Genomic DNA, 19,773 nt, shown 5'->3' on the forward strand with positions numbered 1-19,773 from the left:
ACAGGCCCTATCTCACATGGGGCTTACAGTCTAAGTGGAAGGGAGAATAGGCCCTGAATTCCCATTTTATAGGGCAGTTGCATTCTCTCATCCCTCCCTCCCTGTTCCCTCTGAAGCCTGGTGTGTATTGAACGCAAAGGTGGGCAGCCTATTCATTGGTGTCCACTTTTCATTTGGAGCAGCAGGGGGCAAAGGAAATAAGGATTTTAGGGAGTGAGATGATCGGGAAGGGACGAGCTTCAACGACTTCGAAATCTCTTATCCAAGACTGGGCCCAGCAAGTTGGAGAATCCAGCCCAAAAAGCCACAGAGCATAAACAGGGTCGGTACCGAGAACTATAAATAGCGTGGATCCTGCCTTGGAAATAAGATCCATCTATCGGGGAATATACATATCCTTAGTAGGGAAAGTCGATGCGGTTGAGGGTGAACCTTGACCCCTGTTTGTGAGGGACTAAAAAGACCGTTAGGCAGTCATTAACCATCCCAAAGGATAAGGATCGTTTGGACGATGACTCCACAGTTTAGAAATCTTTTTCGTCCTCCCGTGCTAAGTGGATAAGGATGGGGAAAAGGAGACCTGTTTTTAGAAAAGCGAAAAGTAAAATATGGAATAGGTTCTTGGCTAGGAGTAAAATGGGGCCGGTGGAAACTGTCCCGAGGTCCGTTGCTCTCTGGCAATGGATAAGTCAGGCGGTGGGTGATGTTTGTGTAAGTCTCCTTCCTTTTTACGAGAAGTGTTCCCTGCCTAAGTGCTATCGACGTTGCCTAAACCACCAGACTTGGTGTTCGACCACTGGGATTGGCTACCCAGGAGGCTCTGGCATCAACTCAGCACCATTGCTGTTTTTGAAAAAGCACCGGAGAGCACCGTTGGAAAAATCTCACACTTGGGTCACCCTGTTTGGGGTGGTGGGTGTCGGGAAAGGGTGGTTGTTGAGGTGGCCATTGGCTTGCAGAGTACAGTGGATCAACCCTTGGTTCTGACTGGATCTGACTGGTTCTGACTGGATCTGACTGGTTTGATCAGCGCTGTAAGCCTCTTGAGGGATTATTATTATTATTATTGTTATTAATAATAACTGTAACTGTGGTATCCGTTAAAGGCTTACCATGTGCCAGAAACTGAACCAAGCGCTGGGTAGATACAAGGTAATCAGGTTGGACCCAGTCTCTGCCCCACATAGAGCTCACAGTCTTCATCCCCATTTTCCAGATGAGGTAATTGAGGCACAGAAAAGCGAAGTGCCGTGCTCAAAGTGACATCACAGATAAGTGGTGGAGCAGGGATGAGAACCCAGGTCCTCCTGACTCTCAGGCTTGGGCTCTAGCCACTGGTGGCTACCCACCGGACCGCTTCGTTCACAGCCTGATGACCTGCGTGGCGGGCTCTGCGCTCTGTGCTGTTGTCCCAGAGCTGATGACACATCAAGCGCAGGGCTAAATGCTAGGGTAGGTTTCTGATGAGCAGGTAGGACATGCTCCTTCTGATGCTCGTGGGTCCCACCGCCCAAGTGAAAGGGAGAACAGGTTTCTTATCTTCATTTTCCAGACAGGTCCAGAGATGGAGGTCTTTTTTTTTTATGCCTTTTATTAAATGCTTACCATGAGCCAGGTGCTCTTCTAAGTGCTAAGGTTGATGCAAGCTAATCAGGTTGGACACAGTCCCTGTCCCACATGGGCCTCGCAGTCTTAATCCCCATTTTACAGATGAGGGAACTGAGGCCCAGAGAAGTGAAGTGACCTGCCCAAGGTCATAGAACAGACAAATGGTGAAGTCGAGATTAGAACCCAGATCCTTCTGACTGCCGGGCCTGTGCTCTATCCACTGGACCCCACAGCTTTTTCTAGTCAAGCACCCAAGTCGCCGAACCCATGGGAAGCAGAGGCAATATGCACTAGACTCTAAGCTCATTGTGGGCAGGGAACGCGTCTACCAACTCTATTTGGTTCCATTGTACTTTCCCCCTCTAGGCTGTAAGCTCACTGAGGTCAGGGAACATGCCTACCAACTCTGTTATATAACCCTGGCTAATTAGGGTTAGAGTTAGCGTACTCTTCCAAGCGCTTAGTTCAGTGCTCTGCCCACAGTAGAGTCTCAATAAATACAGTTGATTGATCGATTAATAACCAGGCGAGGATGCCATCTGTTCTCTGTCAGTGCATATGTGAGGGAGGCAACCAGGGTCCCTTGTGGGATGAGGGTGGGGAGATGGCTGCTTTTGTTAAGGTAACCTTTTCTCCCTCATGTTCCCTTTTGCCTCAGGCAGGAGTGGGCCAAGCCACAGCCAGCATCCTCCAGCAGGGTAACTATTCCAGCATCCTCCAGTCCTCAGTGGAGTCACCTCCCTTTGGCCGAAGGGGTGGAAGAGTTTCCATCTTAAACTGGTCACTCTCCCTGAGTTTCTCTCTCTCTTTCTCTCTCCCTCCCTCCCTACCCCAGAGTCAGCAGTCTGATTGTTGTCATATATATGTATATTTATGGCATTATTTAAGCGTTTACTATGTGTCAAGCACTGTACTAAGTTCTGGGGTAGATCCAAGTTAATCAGGTTGGACGCAGTCACTTAGGGGTCACCGTCTTAATCCCCATTTTAGAGAAGAGGGGATTGAGACACAGAGTAGTGACAGGCCCAGGGTCACACAGCAGACAAGTGGTGGGGCTGGGATTAGAACCCAGAACCCTCTGACTATTCACTAGGCCACACTGCTTCTCATGTGGTTCTCATATACCTCCAAGGACCAGGTCTTAGTCTGCTGACTCATATCTCAGGGAGCCGCTAACTCACAATTTCGCTTTGCAAAGCAGCTGGTCCTCTTGACTTATCCACAGTGATTTCTACGTACAGACATAGCCGGGAAAAACTCATTTCTCATCACCATACCCTTTAGGTTGCTTCAGCTTTCTCAGAAGCCTCTTGTCTTAAACCCAGAGATCTAGGCCCTTGGCAGAGACGTGGTCAGTAGAAGATGTCTACTACATGGACAACCGATAGTAGTTAGTGGCAAAACAAACCAAAACACCCCTTGTGTAGCCTTTACTTGTAGCAAGTAGAACGAAGACTTTTTGTCTAGCTTCTTTAAGGAGAGTCGAGCTGTTTTTCTTTCCTTTGGCCAACGAAAAAGGAAAGATGATTTGGAAGATTCCGCTTGCTTCTTTTTCTTCTGAGGAAAGAAAAGCAATACTGTATTTTCCACAAAGTACGTGTCACGAAGATGTAGCCAGGGATATTTGGGAAACACCAGGATCTGATGGCGGTAACGAACCCAAATTGTGGAGTTCGTGAATTGGGAATTTCAGCCCTTATGTGCATCTCTGTAATTTATTTATATTAATGTCTGTCTCCCCTCCTAGACCGTTGGTTGTGGGCAGGAAATGTGTTTGTCATACTGTTATATTGTCCTCCCTCAAGCGCTTAGAACAATGCTCTGCATTCAGTCAGCACTCAATAAATGCGATTGATTGATTGATCGGTTTCTCTGTGGCTATCTCCTATCCGAGCGTCAGGGGAATTGGCTATTTGCAGTGTCATTTCTGGAGACCGAGTCTTGCAAGTAGGACAGCTGCTTTTGTGTGGCATTGAGGGAGAAATGTGCGTCTGTTAATCAGGCCATAGGCCCCTCTGACTGGCTCCTTTTAGATAACGACGTTTTGCTTGTTTGCAGACTATTTCCGAGGGAATTTGGGGTAGTTGATTATCCGGGGAAAAATTTGGGGTGATTTCCTGAGCTCTGCAAGTCCCCAAACTGGGTGAACAGGCACAGTGATATCCGCGGTTTGAAAGTCCTCCACTAAAAAAAACAAACACCTTGGGCCTTAGTTGGTGGTGAGGACTTAATCGGGTACTTAGTTTTGAAATCTGGGCTGCCAATCCCCACAGCACATCTCGCAAAATGTACGCACGAGAGCGATTCGTTGTGAAGTGGAGGAGTTAATGGCACAGATGTTTAAGCTTCATGGGCACCCCCTGAGGTGAACATCCCCCGTGCTCGCTTTTGGAGGAAGGATCACATTTGATGAAAAACGGATTCCTTCTCTCGACTCCAGATTGCCTTTTCCCAAAGCGTTCCTTCTCCCGGAGATTTCCGGGGGAGGGATCCGTGCAGTTTTGCCACTGAAGAAGAAACAGCTGAAGACTGGTGTAGGCATGAAGGAGTTAATGCTTGTCAGGCATTATTCTTAAACAAATTAAGTCCGGAGCAAAGTGACAGCTCCACCATAGGGAGTAGCCAAGGGAGGTGGTGATGCAACCTGTGTTATTTACTGAGGCCTTCTGTCCATCTCGGAAGCACGCAGACAAAGGAGGGATATCTTTATCGAGAGGTGGGTGGATGGACTTACGATCTCTTCAGCCGATCCCATGACTGTTGTGTGCCACAGATTCCTTGGACTAGTGGGATGTGGTCAGAATCGGCCGGGGAAACGAGAGGACCATCCTGACCACTCCCCGTTTTAAGTATCGGGGAAACAGACCTCAGCCTGGGGAAACAGACCGTACCTCCCCCCTCGCCCCCTTTCTTCCTGACCCCTTCATTTTTTGCATCCCATCACCAGGAACGCTTAGAAGCCATGATGCGGCGGTCTCTTGAGCGGGAGCAGAAGAGATGGTCGTGGGGAGGAGCGCTCGCTTCGGGCTCCGGAGGCAGAGACGGTGAGTGAGGCAGGCCGCCTGCATTGCAGATAACCAAGTGGAGAACTCTGGAAGAGAAAACAACAGAGACGCTTGGGGGGTTTGGGGGATGTCCCCCTCCGGGTCTGAGAGATGCGGATCCAGGCTCCCTCGGTTTTCTTAGAGGTGGTCAGCAAGGAGGGGTGCACAAGTTTCCCACTGCGGCTGTGACACAAGTGCGTTGTTATCACGGTCAGAGTTAAGGGGGGAGAGGGAGGTGTTTTAGAGAATGGTGAAAAAAAGAAAGCTTAGACTAGTTAGGATCCTGGAGGGTCTGGGAAGACTGAATTTGTCCGGGATCTCGGGAAATTTCAGAGCCCACAGGGAGCAATTGAAAAATGCACAATCGCACTGGCTGCTGAAGAGGATTTGTTGTTCTTCCTCCTCATCCTTTATTTCTGTTGCTCTTTTGATTTGATTTTAGAGAAACGATGCCCTTTTGATTTCCCTCCAGAGAAAATCATTTATCTCACGTCCTAATGCATGTTCATTTTTGCATTTCTAAATGGGTGTTTTGAATTTGGGTTTAAAGGCAAACTGATTTTTATAGGTGGTTTTTCTTTTACCAGTCGGGTGGTTTTATATATTCTTTTAAAGTTCAATCTTTGCAGATGGTAAAATGTGTGTTTTTTAAAAGAGCAGATGGACCCCCGAGTTCTCCGGTGTCTTTCCGAATACTAGTATCTGTATTGGTTTCGATGCAAAGTTCCCTTGTGCCATAGGTCGAGCAATATTATCTCATTAACCTTTCCTTATGAAAGAGTCTCTCCTAAACCTTATTTACTTTTTCTAGTCATTATCTTTCCTTATGAAAGATTCTCTAAACACGATGCACTTTTTCTAGTGGTTATAGTGATTTTTTTTCCTAAATTTTTTGAAGCAGTGTGATAATTTTCCACCCCTCTCTGGTTTTCTGCCGCGTAGGTGTAGCAGAAAATTCCCCACCCTCTCTCCTAGGTGTAGCTGCCAACACCCTTCCTCCAGACCCTGTGACCTCTTCTTCTTCTACCGCTGCTGCTGCTTGCGAGCCCCACGATGGTATTTCAGAGCATCCCATTGCTGTGGTGTCTCGTGATCACCGTTCTAATCACTTTAATCCATCCTCCAACCTCGGCCTGCCTAACCGCTTTTCAGTTTTATTTTTCCGCCTGACCCCGTGGAGCCCATTGTCCCAGATGACCTAACCGGTTGTCCGTTTTTCTCCTTTTATTTCGCCATGGTGAAGCCTGCATGCCATATGTGTTCTGGTGCAGTAGAGACACATTCTCCTCTTGGTGTACTAGATTCTAACCCAGACAACTAAATACGTTCACATTTCTGGAGAGCGCGCGAGCCACCCTGTGGTGGTTTGAGCTGTATGTAGGTTTATCTTTTCGAGGAGCCTACTGCAGAAAACCAGACGAGGTAATGGGTGGTACTGACGAAAACATTTCAAGCGCACCCGATGTTTAGCGTTACATTAATGGAGTCTGGCGGTTTCAGATTTGTTCCTTCCGAGGCTTAGTTCTTAGGTTAGGCTTCTGTCAGTTCTGAGGCCCGCTGTGGTTTCCGTCGCTATTTCTGGGAGGAATACTGTTCTGGGTAAAAGGATGTGTCACTGGCTTTGCCGAGACAAGGAATGTAACTGGAGCACCGATGCGCCCGTTGGCATTTATTCCTCTTAGGAAACGGGAGCGTTCTCGCTACAGGGAGGAAGATTCAGAAGAGAGATGCAGTCTTTTTCCCGACTCTGCAGAGGGTCGGGTTACTCTAATGATGCTCTATTTATTCTGCACCAGAGTCCTTGGGCTGAGTGCTGGGGTAGGTAAGGGAGAATTAGTTTGGACATGGTCCCTGTCCCGCATGGGCTCCCAGCCCAAGAGCGAAGGAGAGCGGTTATCTTCTCCTCATTTTACAGGTGAGGAAGCTGAAGTTAAGAGAGGGATTAAGGGTCTTGAACAAGGTGAAATGGTAGGCAAATGGCAGAGCCAACTTGGTTGCTGTGTGACCTTGGGCAAGTCACTTCAGTTCTCTGTTACCTCATCTCTAAAATGAGGAATAAGACTGTGAGCCTTATGTGGGACATGGACTGTGTCCGACCTGATTAGCTCCTATTTACCCCAGTGCTTAGTACAGTGCCTGGCACATAGTAAGTGCTTGACAAATACCATTAAATAAATGCACTCTCCTGAGAATTTGGGAGAGGACACAGAGGGGTAAGATATGTTCCCTGCCCACAAGGAGCTTCTGTTTTTTTTAGTGGTACTTGTTAAGCATTTACTATGTGTCAAGCACTGTACTCAGTGCTGGGGTAGATTCAAGCTAATCAGGTTAGACCTAATCCCTGTCCCATATGGGGCTCACAATTTAAGTAGGAGGGAATAGGGCTTAATCCATATTTTACAGACGAGATAACAGAGACCCATTGAAGTGAAGTGACCTGTGACTTGCTCAAGGTCACACAGCAGATATTGGCAGAACTGGGATTAGAAGCCAGGGCTTCTGACTCCCAGGTCTGTGCTCTTTCCACTAGGCCATGCTGCTTCACATGTAGGTCATCATTCTTGCTGTTGTATGGAATGAATTGTAATAGATTAGATTAGCTATTAGGTTTGTAGAGCACCAACTGGTTTTACTAAGGGGAGTTTTATTTCTGTTCTACTTTACCAAGCGCTTAGTACAGTGCTCAGAGGATGTCCAAATTCCAGAACTACTTGACATGTAAAAACACATATTGGAAAACAGATGGAATTGTATATTACCAGAATTTTTGGTTGGGAAGAAAGGGCTAGACTAGATTCTTATTTTTGAGTAGCTCATCCTAAAGCCCATGGTTTGAAAATGATAATGATAATTGTGGTATCTGTTAAGCACTTGCCATGTACCAGGTATGGTACTAAGTGCTGGGGTGAATACAAGCAAATTAGGTTGGACATGGGGCTCTGAGGTCATGGGGCTCCTTGTGCCTCAGTGGAGCAACTTGCCCAAGGTCACCCGGCAGACTAGTGCTGGAGCTGGGACTAGAACCCCGGTTCCTTTGACTTTCAGGCCCGGGCTCTAGCCACTAGAACACACTGCTCTCTAATCCTCACCTAGGAGCAGGAAAATAGTTTGAAAATTGGGCTACATACAAAATAGAGGTCTTGTTATCAAATCTAAGGGGATTGCTTCTCAAAGTGTCGGTTACAAAATCTCCCGAAGTTGTCATTTCAGTACCTTATCTGGGGTTGAGGTCTGGCAGTAGCAATCAGGGATTCATCAGAACACCAGTTAGAAGATGCATTTTTTTCTACATCTGCCGTCAGCTAACGCCCAAAGTGAGAAAGACGGAGTCAGTTGCTTATTTTTTTTTAAATATCGCTACTCTATGGGTCTAGGTCTGTCTTCCCAACACTCAAAAAATTAAATGCCTCTAGGATTGGCATGTGACAGATTAGGTGAAATTTGGAACTTGAAGAAAGGAACACTCCTCACCATCTGATAAGGACCCTGAAGACCATTGCATTTCAACCATCATCATTATTGTCATTGTCGGCTGTCACTTGTCGCCCTAGAGCTGTTGCTGGGTCCTTGGAAGAAAAAGGAAAGATGAATTTCGGTCATTTCCTGTTCTGTAATGAATGTTAAATGTCTTTAATGCGTTTCTCTGCAGTGTGTGACAAACTTTCAGCCTCCACCATGAATCTGCCCAAGCAGACGGAATCACCCATCAGTAAACGCCTCTCGGCTTCTACAGCAGCAATTCCCTATTCCCCTGACAGAGGCAAGTGAATGTGTGTCATGGTCTCTGAATGGCTGTTTTCTCCTTTGATGTGCCCTGCACTTAGCTGAATATTGTCTTCAATAACACCAAAAAAGAAGTCAGTTGCCTTGGTAGCAGGTTCTGCCTTGAAAAGAATTTAGTTCTCATGAAGTGCGATGAGAAGGAGAGCTAGTTTAGCTCCCTCCGGGGGCTTGAATTAATTTCCGAGAGCAAGACATGTGGTCTTGGAAGCCGCACCCCACTCTTTCAGCACAGGAGGGCCACTGGGATGCAGTGGAGCTGGTGAGAAGGCAATATCACCTCTAAATTTGAAGCTCGTTCTGGCAAGAGACAGGGAACATGTCTGCCAAGTCTGTCCAATTGTACCCTCCCAAGCGCTTAGCGCAGAGCTCTGCGCACGGTAAATGCTCAATAATAGGATTGATTGAGGGGCTACTTTTTTTTCTTTCTCTCTTTTTGTTTTTAATGGTATCTGTTAAGTGCTTCATGTGTGCCAGGCACTGTACTAAGCACTGGGGTAGATCCAGGGTTGTCAGGTTGGTCACAGCCCCGTCCCGCTCCGAAACCTGGTCCTATGAATTATCTAGCAGAATATTTGAAATGAAATCAGACCTTCCCCATCCTCTGCCCTCAAACAACAACTTGCCAGATGTGCTCCAGTTTTAGCGTGTCATCAGGTGGCTTCCACAAGGTAGGTTGCCTGTAAATTTCCACGATGAGTGGGTCTCTTGACGGATGGAGAAATTACAGGGAAAAGCAATTTGGAAGGTGTGACAGTGCCATCTGGAAAATGTATTTTTAGTGGGTGGCAGTATTTTTAAGAAATCTAAACCGCTTTTGAGGTGGGGCAATCCAACTCTCCAGATGGGGGTTTGAACACAAGGGCTTCAGGATTCAGGAATTTGACGGTGGTCCTGGGAGGCCACAGAGTTAGCCCAGATCCCATAAAGGTGTCCGATTCTGTTGGTTAAATAGTGTCAGGCATTATAGGAGAGGCTTTCTTCACCTCTTACTGAGCGTAAAGCGCTAAGTGCTGGGAAAAAGTACAATGGGTGGAAATTAGATACGGTCCTTGACCCTGGAGAGGTCCATCATTAAAGTGTAAATATTCAATTAATCGATGATGTTTATTGAGTGCTTACTACGTGCAGAGCACTGTTCTTAGCACTTGGAAGAGTATAATTTAACAGAGTTAGTAGACACGTTCCTTGCCCGTAATGAGCTTAGAATCTAGAGGGGGGAGACAGACATTTGAATGAATAAATGGTGGGGAGAAGGGATTCATGATAGCCATCTAAAATGCAGCTTGAAAGAGAGCTCAGTAAACATATAGCAACTCGGGAGTAAGCTTAGTGTCCCAGTTCACTCTGAAAATATAGATCCAGTCATTTGTCACCTGTTCTAGAGGTGGAAAATTGGATACTGAGGCATGTGTCTTAAAATGTCTATAACCATTAAAAACCTCTGTCAGGCTGGAGAATCTGAATTCTTTTTAAAGAATGTTTCCTCCATTTAGCCTTTATTTTCTCATTCCATTTACTCGTTTAAATATGGCTTTGTTTTCGTCATTTGTTTCATTTTGAATCTGTTTTATTTGCTTCCATCCTTCAGCTCACCGCATGCACCTTAGTCCAATGGAAAACTTGCTTGTTATGCGACTGTTGACTCCCACACAATCGTCTTTAGCCAGAAGCAGAAGTACCCTCATGCTTTCTAAGCCCTACATTGATTCAGGTAAAATAGCTCAGAAGGCTCAAGTCGCAGGATGCTACCACTCTAACGGACCTTGAGGAAGTGATGGAGGGAGGATGATTCAGTATGCGATTTAATGTAGAGTTTGGACCTTTTTAATTCTCCATTTTCTAGTCCCAAGTTGTGTCCTAAGCTATTTCCAGCAGTATCTGTTTCCTACGGATGTTCTCCACCTTAGCCATATTTCTTTTCATTTTTTGTATACTGGGTTATTTTTACACTGTCTTGGGGGTATCGTGCAGTTTTATGATAATTATGGTGCTTTTTAAGTGCTCACCAAGAACTAAACGCTGGGGCAAGTACAGGCCGTGGGATCGACACAGGGCTCACAATTGATTTTGTCCCCATTTTACAGAGGAGGCAACTAGGGGCCAGAGAGGTTCAGTGTCTTGCTCAAGGCCACAAAGCAGACAGGCGGCAGGGTCAGGATTAGAACCCTGGTCCTCTGACTCCCAGTTCCCTGTTCTTTCTACTTTGGCTGTGCAGAGCTATTTTTAGCCAGGCGATTATGAAAATTACAGTCATGGCTCCAAGCAATGTCATGTGCCCCTTTTAATGCCCACAAAAATCGAATGGATTGTGACTTCAAAGGCCCAGATTGGTCTATTTGGGTAAAGCTAGAGCCTGGACTTCTTTGGGTCTTTAGCCAGCAAAGGAGATGATCTTATCATCACATAATTGTGGTATTCGTTAAGTATGTACTTTGTGCCGGGCACTGTTTTAATCCCTGGGTTAGTTGCAAGATAATCGGGTCCCACATGGGGCTCACAGTCTAATTTGGAGGGAGCCCAATTATCGGATCTCCATTTTGGCAGATGGGGGAACTGAAGTGCATCGATGTTAAGTGACTCACCCAAGGCCACACAGCAAACAAGGAGCAGAGCTGGGATCAGAACCCAAGTTCTGTACCTCCCAGGCCCTGTGCTCTTTCCACTAGGCCACACTGCTTCTCAGATTTCATTCATACATTCATTCAATAGTATTTACTGAGCGCTTACTATGTGCAGAGCACTGTACTAAGCGCTTGGAATGAACAAGTCGGCAACAGATAGAGACAGTCCCTGCCGTTTGACGGGCTTACAGTCTAATCGGGGGAGACAGGCAGACAAAAACAATGGCAATAAATAGAGTCAAGGGGAAGAACATCTCGTAGCCATCGGGCAGGCTTTAAGTGAACAGGGCCGCACCAGAGTCTACTACGTGCTCTCCGAACGTCTCCGCTGCCAGACGCACATATAGGATTCGGGCTTGCCCTGCGAAGACTTATTTCAAAGCCCAAGGGACCTGCGGTTTCACTGGCAGTTTTGGCCCCCAGACGGTTCACGATGAGACCCACTTCTGAAGCGTTCTTTCCTTATGCAAGGCGGCATCAACCCAAACCCATTTACCCTCGAGCTCGATTACTGTTGCTTGTGGTTTACTGTAACTCTGCTCAATCTGGACCAAAGTAAAAATAAATGCCCCTTGTCAGTTGCAGGTTAATACTGCTAAGAAGTGTTAAAAAGGGAGTTTAAGAATGTGAGCCCTGTGTAGGACAGGGATTGTGTTCAACCTGAGTAGCTTGTCTCCACCCTGGTTCTTAGTGTGGTGCCTGGCTCATGGTAAGTGCTTAAGAAATGCCATAAAAACAAAACAAAGTGAATTATGGAGCTAAATTGGTAAAAATCCAGCCACACCATGAGTAATATCAACATGGCCCAGTGAGATGTTGTCCTCTAGAGTCTAAGCTTCTTGTGGGCAGGGAACATCTACCGACTCTGCTGTTCTGTTCCAAGATCTTAATGCAGTGCTTTGCACACAGTAAGTGCTCAAAAAATGCCATGGATTGATTAACTTATTGCCTCGTGTAGGACAGGAATTGTGTCCAACCTGAGTAGCTTGTCTCTACACCGGTGTTTAGTATGGTGCCTGGCACATAGTTAACAAATACCATCATTATTATTGTTATTATTTTCCAGTGAGGTTGAGAGTGATCCAGGAAGATTCAGGGTCATCCATTGAGAATCATTGTGATCCAATGTGATTCACTAAGATCCGTGGATGAGGCTGGAGGTTGAATGTTTGCCTAGGTGGTGTGATGGGTGAATTTATCTCACCGAGCTTGCACTTAAAAAGTAGCGTGGAGAAGGAAACTCTGTTTATTTGGAAGCCGAAGGCCTGAGATTGTGTGTCTGGGTGATTCGTATCTCTCTGATAAGGAACGGGACCTTCTAGCCATGTTAGTGTCACAGAAATAGCTAAGCAACCCTTTCGAACAACAGCAGACATGGCAAATCATCAAAAGACAATGTGTGTGTCTGTATATGTGCATGTGTACAAGTTGGGGTAGGGAGAGGGTGTCCTCGTCTGCCGATGGCATCTCTTGAGTAACCTTTGAGTGCCCAGCACTGTACAGAATGCTTGGGAGAGTACTTCTAGAGCAAAAACACACATCCCTTGCCCTCCAGGAGCTTTAATTCTCCCAACCCACTTGGATCCTTTCCTCCTCACCCGCAGATGAACTTCCCCTATGACTTCTTTGATCAGCTTTATATCTAGCTCAGCTTTGGTAAACATCTTTCATCCCTCTCAAAGGATGGGTGCCCAGCAGTGTCATCCTTCCTAAGGCAGTCAAAGGGTTTGACAGTGGTAGGGACAAGCTTGGGCGGAGCCAAGTCTGGTCCAAATGACTTGAGTTTAAGAACTCAGCAGGGGGACAGGTCCACTGATTGGGATCCGCAAATGCCGTTGGCCACCGAGGCAGGTTTTAATGGAAGATTGTGCTGTTTTTGCCTTCTCCTCTGCTCCTTATGTCTGTGATCCTAACTGCTCTGGCTGTTGTGCTGTAACTCCGTAGCATTTCGTATCTGTCCTTGTATAGACCCAGGTAGCCCTCTTAAATCTCCCTACAAGCCTTCCCCTACCCGAAGCGCAGAGAGAAGGAAAACGACGACTGCATCCGGCTCAGCCGACGGCCTCAAAGGAGCTTCTGCGGCCCAAGCTTCACCGGTGAGTTCGGTGGTGACTTGGTCCTTTCTCTTCTTCTAATAATAATAATGATAATAGTGGTATTTGTTAAGCACATACTATGTGCCCAGAAATGTTCCAAGTGCAGGGGTGTATACAAGCAAATCGGGTTGGATGCAGTCCCTGTCCTGCATGGGACTCACAGTCTTCATCCCCATTTTTCAGATGAGGGAACTGAGGCCCAGAGAAGAAAAGTGACTTGCCCGAGGTCACATAACAGACAAATGACGGAGCCGGGATTAGAACCCAGTCCAAACCCCAAACGTAGTTGTAACTGTACTGGTTCTTTTTTGCAGGCAGAGAAGGTTAAGAGAGAGAAGCGACCTGTGACCCCCATTTCCCCCTCAGGCCTGGGATCGCCGCTAAAAAGATGCGATTCTCCAGGGGCCTTGTCGAAAAGGTCCTCCTCGCCGGCCACACCCAAGTAAGGATGTTTCCTGGAATGTTCTTTGTGACTTTGGGGCCAGATTTTAACCTTTCTGGAGGGTTTTTGGGAACCATTGAACGTGAACCCCTCACCCTGGGAGAGTGGGTGTTGGTGCCAGGCTGGTAGAGGAGGAGAAATGCAGATTGCTTCTGTTTTACTTAATGATGGTATCTGTTAAACACTTACTATGTTCCAGGCACAGAACTAAGCACTTGGTTAGATACAGGCGAATCAGGTTGGTCACAGTCCCTGTCCCAAACGAGGCTTACGGTCTTAATCCCCACTTTCCAGATGAGGAAACTGAGGCACAGAGAAGTAAAGTGACTTTCCTAAGGTCACACAGCAGACAAGTGGTGGGAGCTGGGATTAGAACCCAGATCTGCCTAACTCCCAGGCTCCTGCTCTATTGTAGATAGCTCAGGGGAGGGAGATTGGAGTTAGACATAGTTGCCAGCGGGCAAGTTATTTGGTTAGTGGTCCCAAAGCTAACCCAATCTCCCATGGGATTTTATTCAGAATTATGGGTTATCTGGGTTGCTCGATTCCATGTCGTTTCCGTGTTGTGAAATATTCCCTCCCAAACTCATCTCCCGTCTCCCTTTTGCTGTTTCCTTGGGTGAAATCATTACGTCGTTCTTCGCCTTTCAGTGGAGAGCTTCCGTTAGAGTGGCTTTAGATTAGGGAGCGGAATTCAGGGGCTCGACTTGATGTTTTAACCCTGGCGGCTTTTGAAAATGTAGGATCCCGAGGTCGGTTCTCTTGTCCCTGTGGTCGGCCAGAGCCGAATTGAGCGGGTTGCCCTTGGAGGCTGGCTAGCTAGCTAGTCACGGCAGTGTGAGATGGAAGGAACGAGGCTGGTCTCTCAGGAATGGAAAAAGTCACAGTGGACCGCAGAGCTTTACCTGGCGGCTCTGGGAAGGAGTTGTGACGTTCTTCTGCCCTATCCCTCAGTGAGTTGAGAACTTTTGGAGCTTACTTTTTTTATGGTATTTAAGCACTGACTATGTGCAAAGCACTGTACTAAGCACGTGGAAGAGTACAATACAACAACAAAACAGATACATTCTCTCCTTACTGTAGCTCAGTCTAGAAGGGGAGGCAGACATTAATGTACATAAATAAATTAAAGATCTCTACATATGTGCTCTGGGGATGGGTGGGAGGATGAATGAAGGGAACAAGTCAGGGCGACTCAGAAGGGAGTGAGAGAAGTAGAGAGGAGGGCGCAGTCAGGGAAGGCCCCCCCCGGAAGAGATGGGCCTTCATCAAGGTTGTGAAGTGGGGGAGAGCAGTTATCTAATAATAATAATAATGTTGGTATTTGTTAAGCGCTTACTATGTGCCGAGCACTGTTCTAAGCGCTGGGGTAAACACAGGGGAATCAGGTTGTCCCACGTGGGGCTCACAGTCTTAATCCCCATTTTACAGATGAGGGAACTGAGGCCCAGAGAAGTTAAGTGACTTGCCCACAGTCACACAGCCGACAAGTGGCAGAGCTGGGATTCGAACTCATGAGCCCTGACTCCAAAGCCCGTGCTCTTTCCACTGAGCCACGCTGCTTCTCTATCTGTCTGATAGGAAGAGGGGGGACGCTTCAGGCCTGAGGTAGGATGTGGGCGAGAGTTCGGCGGCGAGATAGACGAGAATGAGGTACAGCGAGAAGGTTAGCATTAGAGAAACGAAGTGTGCGGGCTGGGTTGTGGTAGGAGAGTAGCAATGTGAGGTAGGAGGGGACGAGGCGATTGACTGCTTTAAAGCCAGTGGTGAGGAGTTTTTGTTTGATGCAGAGGTGGAAGGGCAACCACCAGAGATTCTTGAACCACTGGAGTTTCTTGAGTGACGTTCTCCAATTTCTTCATATGAAAGGCATTTTGTAGTCCTTTGGGGTTGAAAACTTCATCTTTAGGTCACCCAAAACCTTGGCCATTAACGTCCAAGAGTCCATGTGGAGTGGTGCTCAGCATGAAGTAAGTGCTCAGTAAATACCATTGACTGATTGTTGGATTGATCGAATTTCTTACAGGGTGGATTTTTTCCCTTCTTAAATTTTATCTTAGCTTTAGTTTCAGTCTGGTAAGACGATTGAGAGGGAGAAGAGATCAGAGGTGGTTAAACTTTGACATTTGGCTCTTTTATAGGTCGGCCTCTAAGGCCTTCCCTCAGTCTCCCAAAAGCATGAAACCCTACGCAGGATCTCCTGCAAAATACCGCTCCTCCTCTGCCTCCACCCAAGAGACCCCCAAGAAGAAAGCAGACAAAGAAAAAGCTAATAAAGAAAAGGAGGAGGTTTCTGGACGAAAAGGGTCTCAGGGCAAAGAGACTGCAGAAAAACACACCGTGGAGAAGCATATTTCAGAAAAACAAGCACTTTCTCCAGGAAAGACCGACAGTGGTGAAGGTAGGCTCCCAAGTTTCACGTCTAAATAAAGCCACGTAGGGTGTCCGGACGTAATGATCTTCAGGGTGCCTAGACATGGAGGTCACAAGGTCACCTGGTTCAAGTCCTTTCCTTCCAGGCAAGGGAATTCCTGGAAATATGCAGGAGAAACATTCCCCAGAATTGGCGATTCTTTGGGCCAGAAAAAACCTGCGCCTGAGAGTTAGTGGACCTGGTTTCTAGTCCCAGATCTACCCCCAGCCTGTTCTTTGACACTGGGCATGTCACTTATTTCATTTATTTATATTAACGTCCGTCTCCCCTCTAGACTATAAGCTTGTTGTGGGCAGGGAATGTGTCCGTTATTTTGTTATATTATACTCTCCCTATAGACTGTAAGCTTATTGTGGGCTGGAATGTCACTGTTCATTGTTGTATTGTACTTTCCCAAACTCTTAGTACCATGCTCTGCACACAGTAAGTGCTCAATAAATATGAAGGAATGAATGAATCTCCCAAGCGCTTAGTACAGTGCTCTGCACACAGTAAGCTTTCAGTAAATATGATTGATGATGATGATGATATTTGTTAAGCACTTACTATGTGCTACTATACTGTGCCTACTAAATGTTAAGTACTTACTAAGAGCTGGGGTAGATACAGGGTATTCAGGTTGTCCCACTTGGGGCTGACAGTCTTACAGATAAGGTAACTAAGGCACAGAGAAGTTAGGGGACTTGCCCAAAGTCACAAGTTGATAAGTGGCAAAGGCGGATTCGAACCCATAACCTCTGACTCCCAATCCCGCGCTCTTTCCACTAAACCACGCTGCTTGGCATCTCTGCCCCCAGTTCCCTTATCTGTAAAGTGAGGACAAGATACCTGCTACCCTTCCTTCTCAGACTGGGGGACCCCTGAGGGAAAGAGTCTGTAATGGATGTGTTTATTACCCTCTCTACCCTAGGATTTAGTCCAGAGTGAATGCTGCGTAAATATCAGGGGCTTTATTAGTCACGGGTTTGATTCCGGCCTTCCTGCACGTTCCAAGTGGCAAAGTACACATCCGCACATTGAGATCGGGCCCAGGTCTTGGGCCCGCCAGGACTGATCACAGAACAGTGAGGGAGACTGGTGAAATGGGGAAACGAAGGCATGGAGCGATTAAGTGACTTGACCAAGGTCACACAGCCAGTCAGAGCTGGAGCTAGGACTAGACTCCAGAACTCCTGCCTTTAAGTCCCATGCTCTTTCCCTTAGGCAAAGCTGCCTGACTACCAAGTTCATTCATTTATTCAAACGTATTTAGTGAGCACTTACCATGTACAGAGCACTGCCCTAGGTGCTTGGCATAGTACAATAGAACAGTAAACAGACACTGTTCCCTGCCTACACAAGCTTACAGTCTACCAAGGCCCTAAGGCTAGTCTTTAGTCCTATTGTATTCATTCATTCAGTCATATTTATTGAAGGCTTACTGGGTGCAAAGCACTGTACTAAGCACTGTTGTAAAGATCCCTAACATCTCTCCCTCGCTGTCATTTTAGTCCCATTCCTCAACATCTTTGGGGAAACATTTTTACCTGGGTTGCTGTAGACTGTAAGCCTATTGTGGGCAGGGTCTGTGTCTGCTAACCCTGTTGTACTGTTGTACTTTCCCAAGCACTTAGTACAGTGCTCTACACACAATAAGGGCTCAATAAATACAATTGAGTAAGTGAATACCAACCTCTACTTCAGAGCCTCGGCAAGGCGAGAATGTGAGCTCCACGTGGGACGGGGATTGTGTCCAACCTGATTTTGTCCAACCTGATTTGGCTGTATCCACCCCAGCGCATGACACATTATAAGCCCTTAACAAATATTCAGTAGTATTTATTGAGCGCTTTCTCTGTGCAGAGCACTGTACTAAGCACTTGGAATGTACAGTTTTGCAACAGATAGAGACAATCCCTGCCCAATAATGGGCTTACAAGGCATCTACCAACTCTTATAGCATACTCTCCAAGAGCTTAGTACGAGGCTCTGTGCGTAGTGAGCACTTACTAAATACCAGTGATTGATTGCGTCGCTTTCTCAGGCACACTGCGGTGCAAATATGCTGAAACCCCACGAGGGAAACCTCTTCATCCTGCTCGCTCATTCCCCGGTTTCCCAGAAGAAATGTCTCCAAGGAGACCGGCAGAGGAGGCTGACTCCACTAATGGCTTTGGAAGCCGAGACAGCGAGGGGGTTTTCCCAGCCAGTTTTTATCTTCATAAAGTCTTGGCACGCAGGGTTTCACCTTCATCTTCTCCTTTCGGGGTTTATATCAGAAGGCACTAAGTTCTCGGCCATGGCTCCTGCTCAGAGCCAGGGATAGGAGCTGGAAGCCTCGGAACAGAGGATGCCTAATAATAATAATGATGGTATTAGTTAAGCGCTTACTTTGTGCCAGGCGCTGTACTAAGCGCTGGGGTAGATACAAGCTAGTCGGGTTGGACCCAGGCCCTGTCCCCCATGAGGCTCTGGGAGGAGCAGGCATTGAGAAGCAATGTGGGCCTAGAGGAAAGAACTCGGGCCTGGGAGCCAGAGCCCCAGGGTTCTCATCCCAACTTTGCTACTTTTCTGCTGTGTGACATAGGGCAAGTCACTTCACTTCTCTGGACCTTCGTTCCCTCATCTGTAATTTGGATGAAGACTGGGAACCCCATATGGGACAGGGATGGTGACCATCCTGATTAGCGTGTATCTGCCCCAGTGCATAGTGCAGTGCCTGGCACACAGTAAGCGCTTAACAAACGCCATAAAAGAGAGAGAGAAAGAGAGAATCCAGTGACCCAGCTGCTCAAGGGCAAGGGGTGACCCCTTTGAACTGATGGCTCTGAGTGATTGACCATTTCTCATGACCTGAAAGTCGCACTGCACATTCTTGCCTTGAGACCTAGCATTTGTTGTTTGTTTATGGAATTGGTTAAGCGCTTACTATGTGCCAGGCACTGTTCTAAGTGCTGGCGTAGATACAAGTTAATCAGGTTGGACACAGTCCTAGTTTCACATGGGGATCACAGTCTTAATCCCAATTTTACAGATGGGGGAAATGAGGCCCAGAGAAGTCAATTGGCTCACCCAAGGTCACATGGCAAGCACACCGCAGAACTGGGATTAGAACCCAGGTCCTTCTGATTCCCAGGCCTGTGCTCTATTCACTAGCTTCTTTAGGATGTTCTGTCCCTCCATCCTTTCCTCTATCCTTGGGAAAACCTCCGCCAAGTTTTCATTCTGTGCCTGCTCAGAGGAAGCTGATCGAACCCTGATGGAGCAAGGTCGCCCAGAAAATCCTTCTGTTTGTTTGCTTCTCTCGGTGGCCTCATCCCGTCCGTTTGCTTCATCTGTCTCTCTTTACCCGTCTGCTCACACTCTCAGGGAAGCTCTCTGCCGGAACGACTGATGCGGAAGAAGCTTCCAAAATCCTGGCGGAGAAGAGACGTCAGGCTCGCCTGCAGAAGGAACAAGAAGAATTGGAAAGGCAGGAGAAGGAAGAGCGTGAAAGGTATTTGGGTTGTCTCCACATTTTGGAATTCTCCAGGCCGGAGGTTAGGTTTGTTAATTATTCAATCGTATTTATTGAGCACTTACTGTGTGCAGAGCACTGTACTAAGTGATTGGGGGAGTACAGTTCAACAGAGTCGAAGCATACAGTCTCGAAGGGGACATAGAAATGACTATAAATGCATATCCATCACCAAGTTGAGCACCACCGAGCAATTCTCGGTGACTTGTTAAAGTAGAGGGAAATACGGCTTTTTTCAGTTTTTTCTTT

General features: G+C 47.0%; 1 protein-coding gene across 9 annotated transcripts in view; it reads left to right on the forward strand.

Annotated features, from left to right (window-relative positions):
- MAP7D2 (MAP7 domain containing 2) overlaps nt 1-19,773 on the forward strand; it is a 76,067-nt gene that overhangs the window by 47,037 nt on the left and 9,257 nt on the right. For 4 of the 9 annotated variants that reach the window (XM_039914199.1, XM_029079941.2, XM_039914202.1 and 1 more), the window contains 8 exons: nt 4,556-4,652; nt 5,595-5,708; nt 8,302-8,412; nt 10,024-10,146; nt 13,025-13,152; nt 13,467-13,594; nt 15,736-15,995; nt 19,377-19,503. In XM_039914199.1, coding sequence (XP_039770133.1) covers nt 4,556-4,652; nt 5,595-5,708; nt 8,302-8,412; nt 10,024-10,146; nt 13,025-13,152; nt 13,467-13,594; nt 15,736-15,995; nt 19,377-19,503 — 1,088 coding nt within the window. Of the gene's footprint in view, nt 1-4,033; nt 4,325-4,555; nt 4,653-5,594; nt 5,709-8,301; nt 8,413-10,023; nt 10,147-13,024; nt 13,153-13,466; nt 13,595-15,735; nt 15,996-19,376; nt 19,504-19,773 lie in introns of those variants that run through there. The other 5 variants (XM_039914206.1, XM_039914200.1, XM_039914203.1 and 2 more) reach the window with 5 other exon arrangements.

This window comes from Ornithorhynchus anatinus, chromosome 15 (genome assembly GCF_004115215.2).
Source record: "Ornithorhynchus anatinus isolate Pmale09 chromosome 15, mOrnAna1.pri.v4, whole genome shotgun sequence".
Lineage (NCBI taxonomy): Eukaryota > Metazoa > Chordata > Mammalia > Monotremata > Ornithorhynchidae > Ornithorhynchus > Ornithorhynchus anatinus.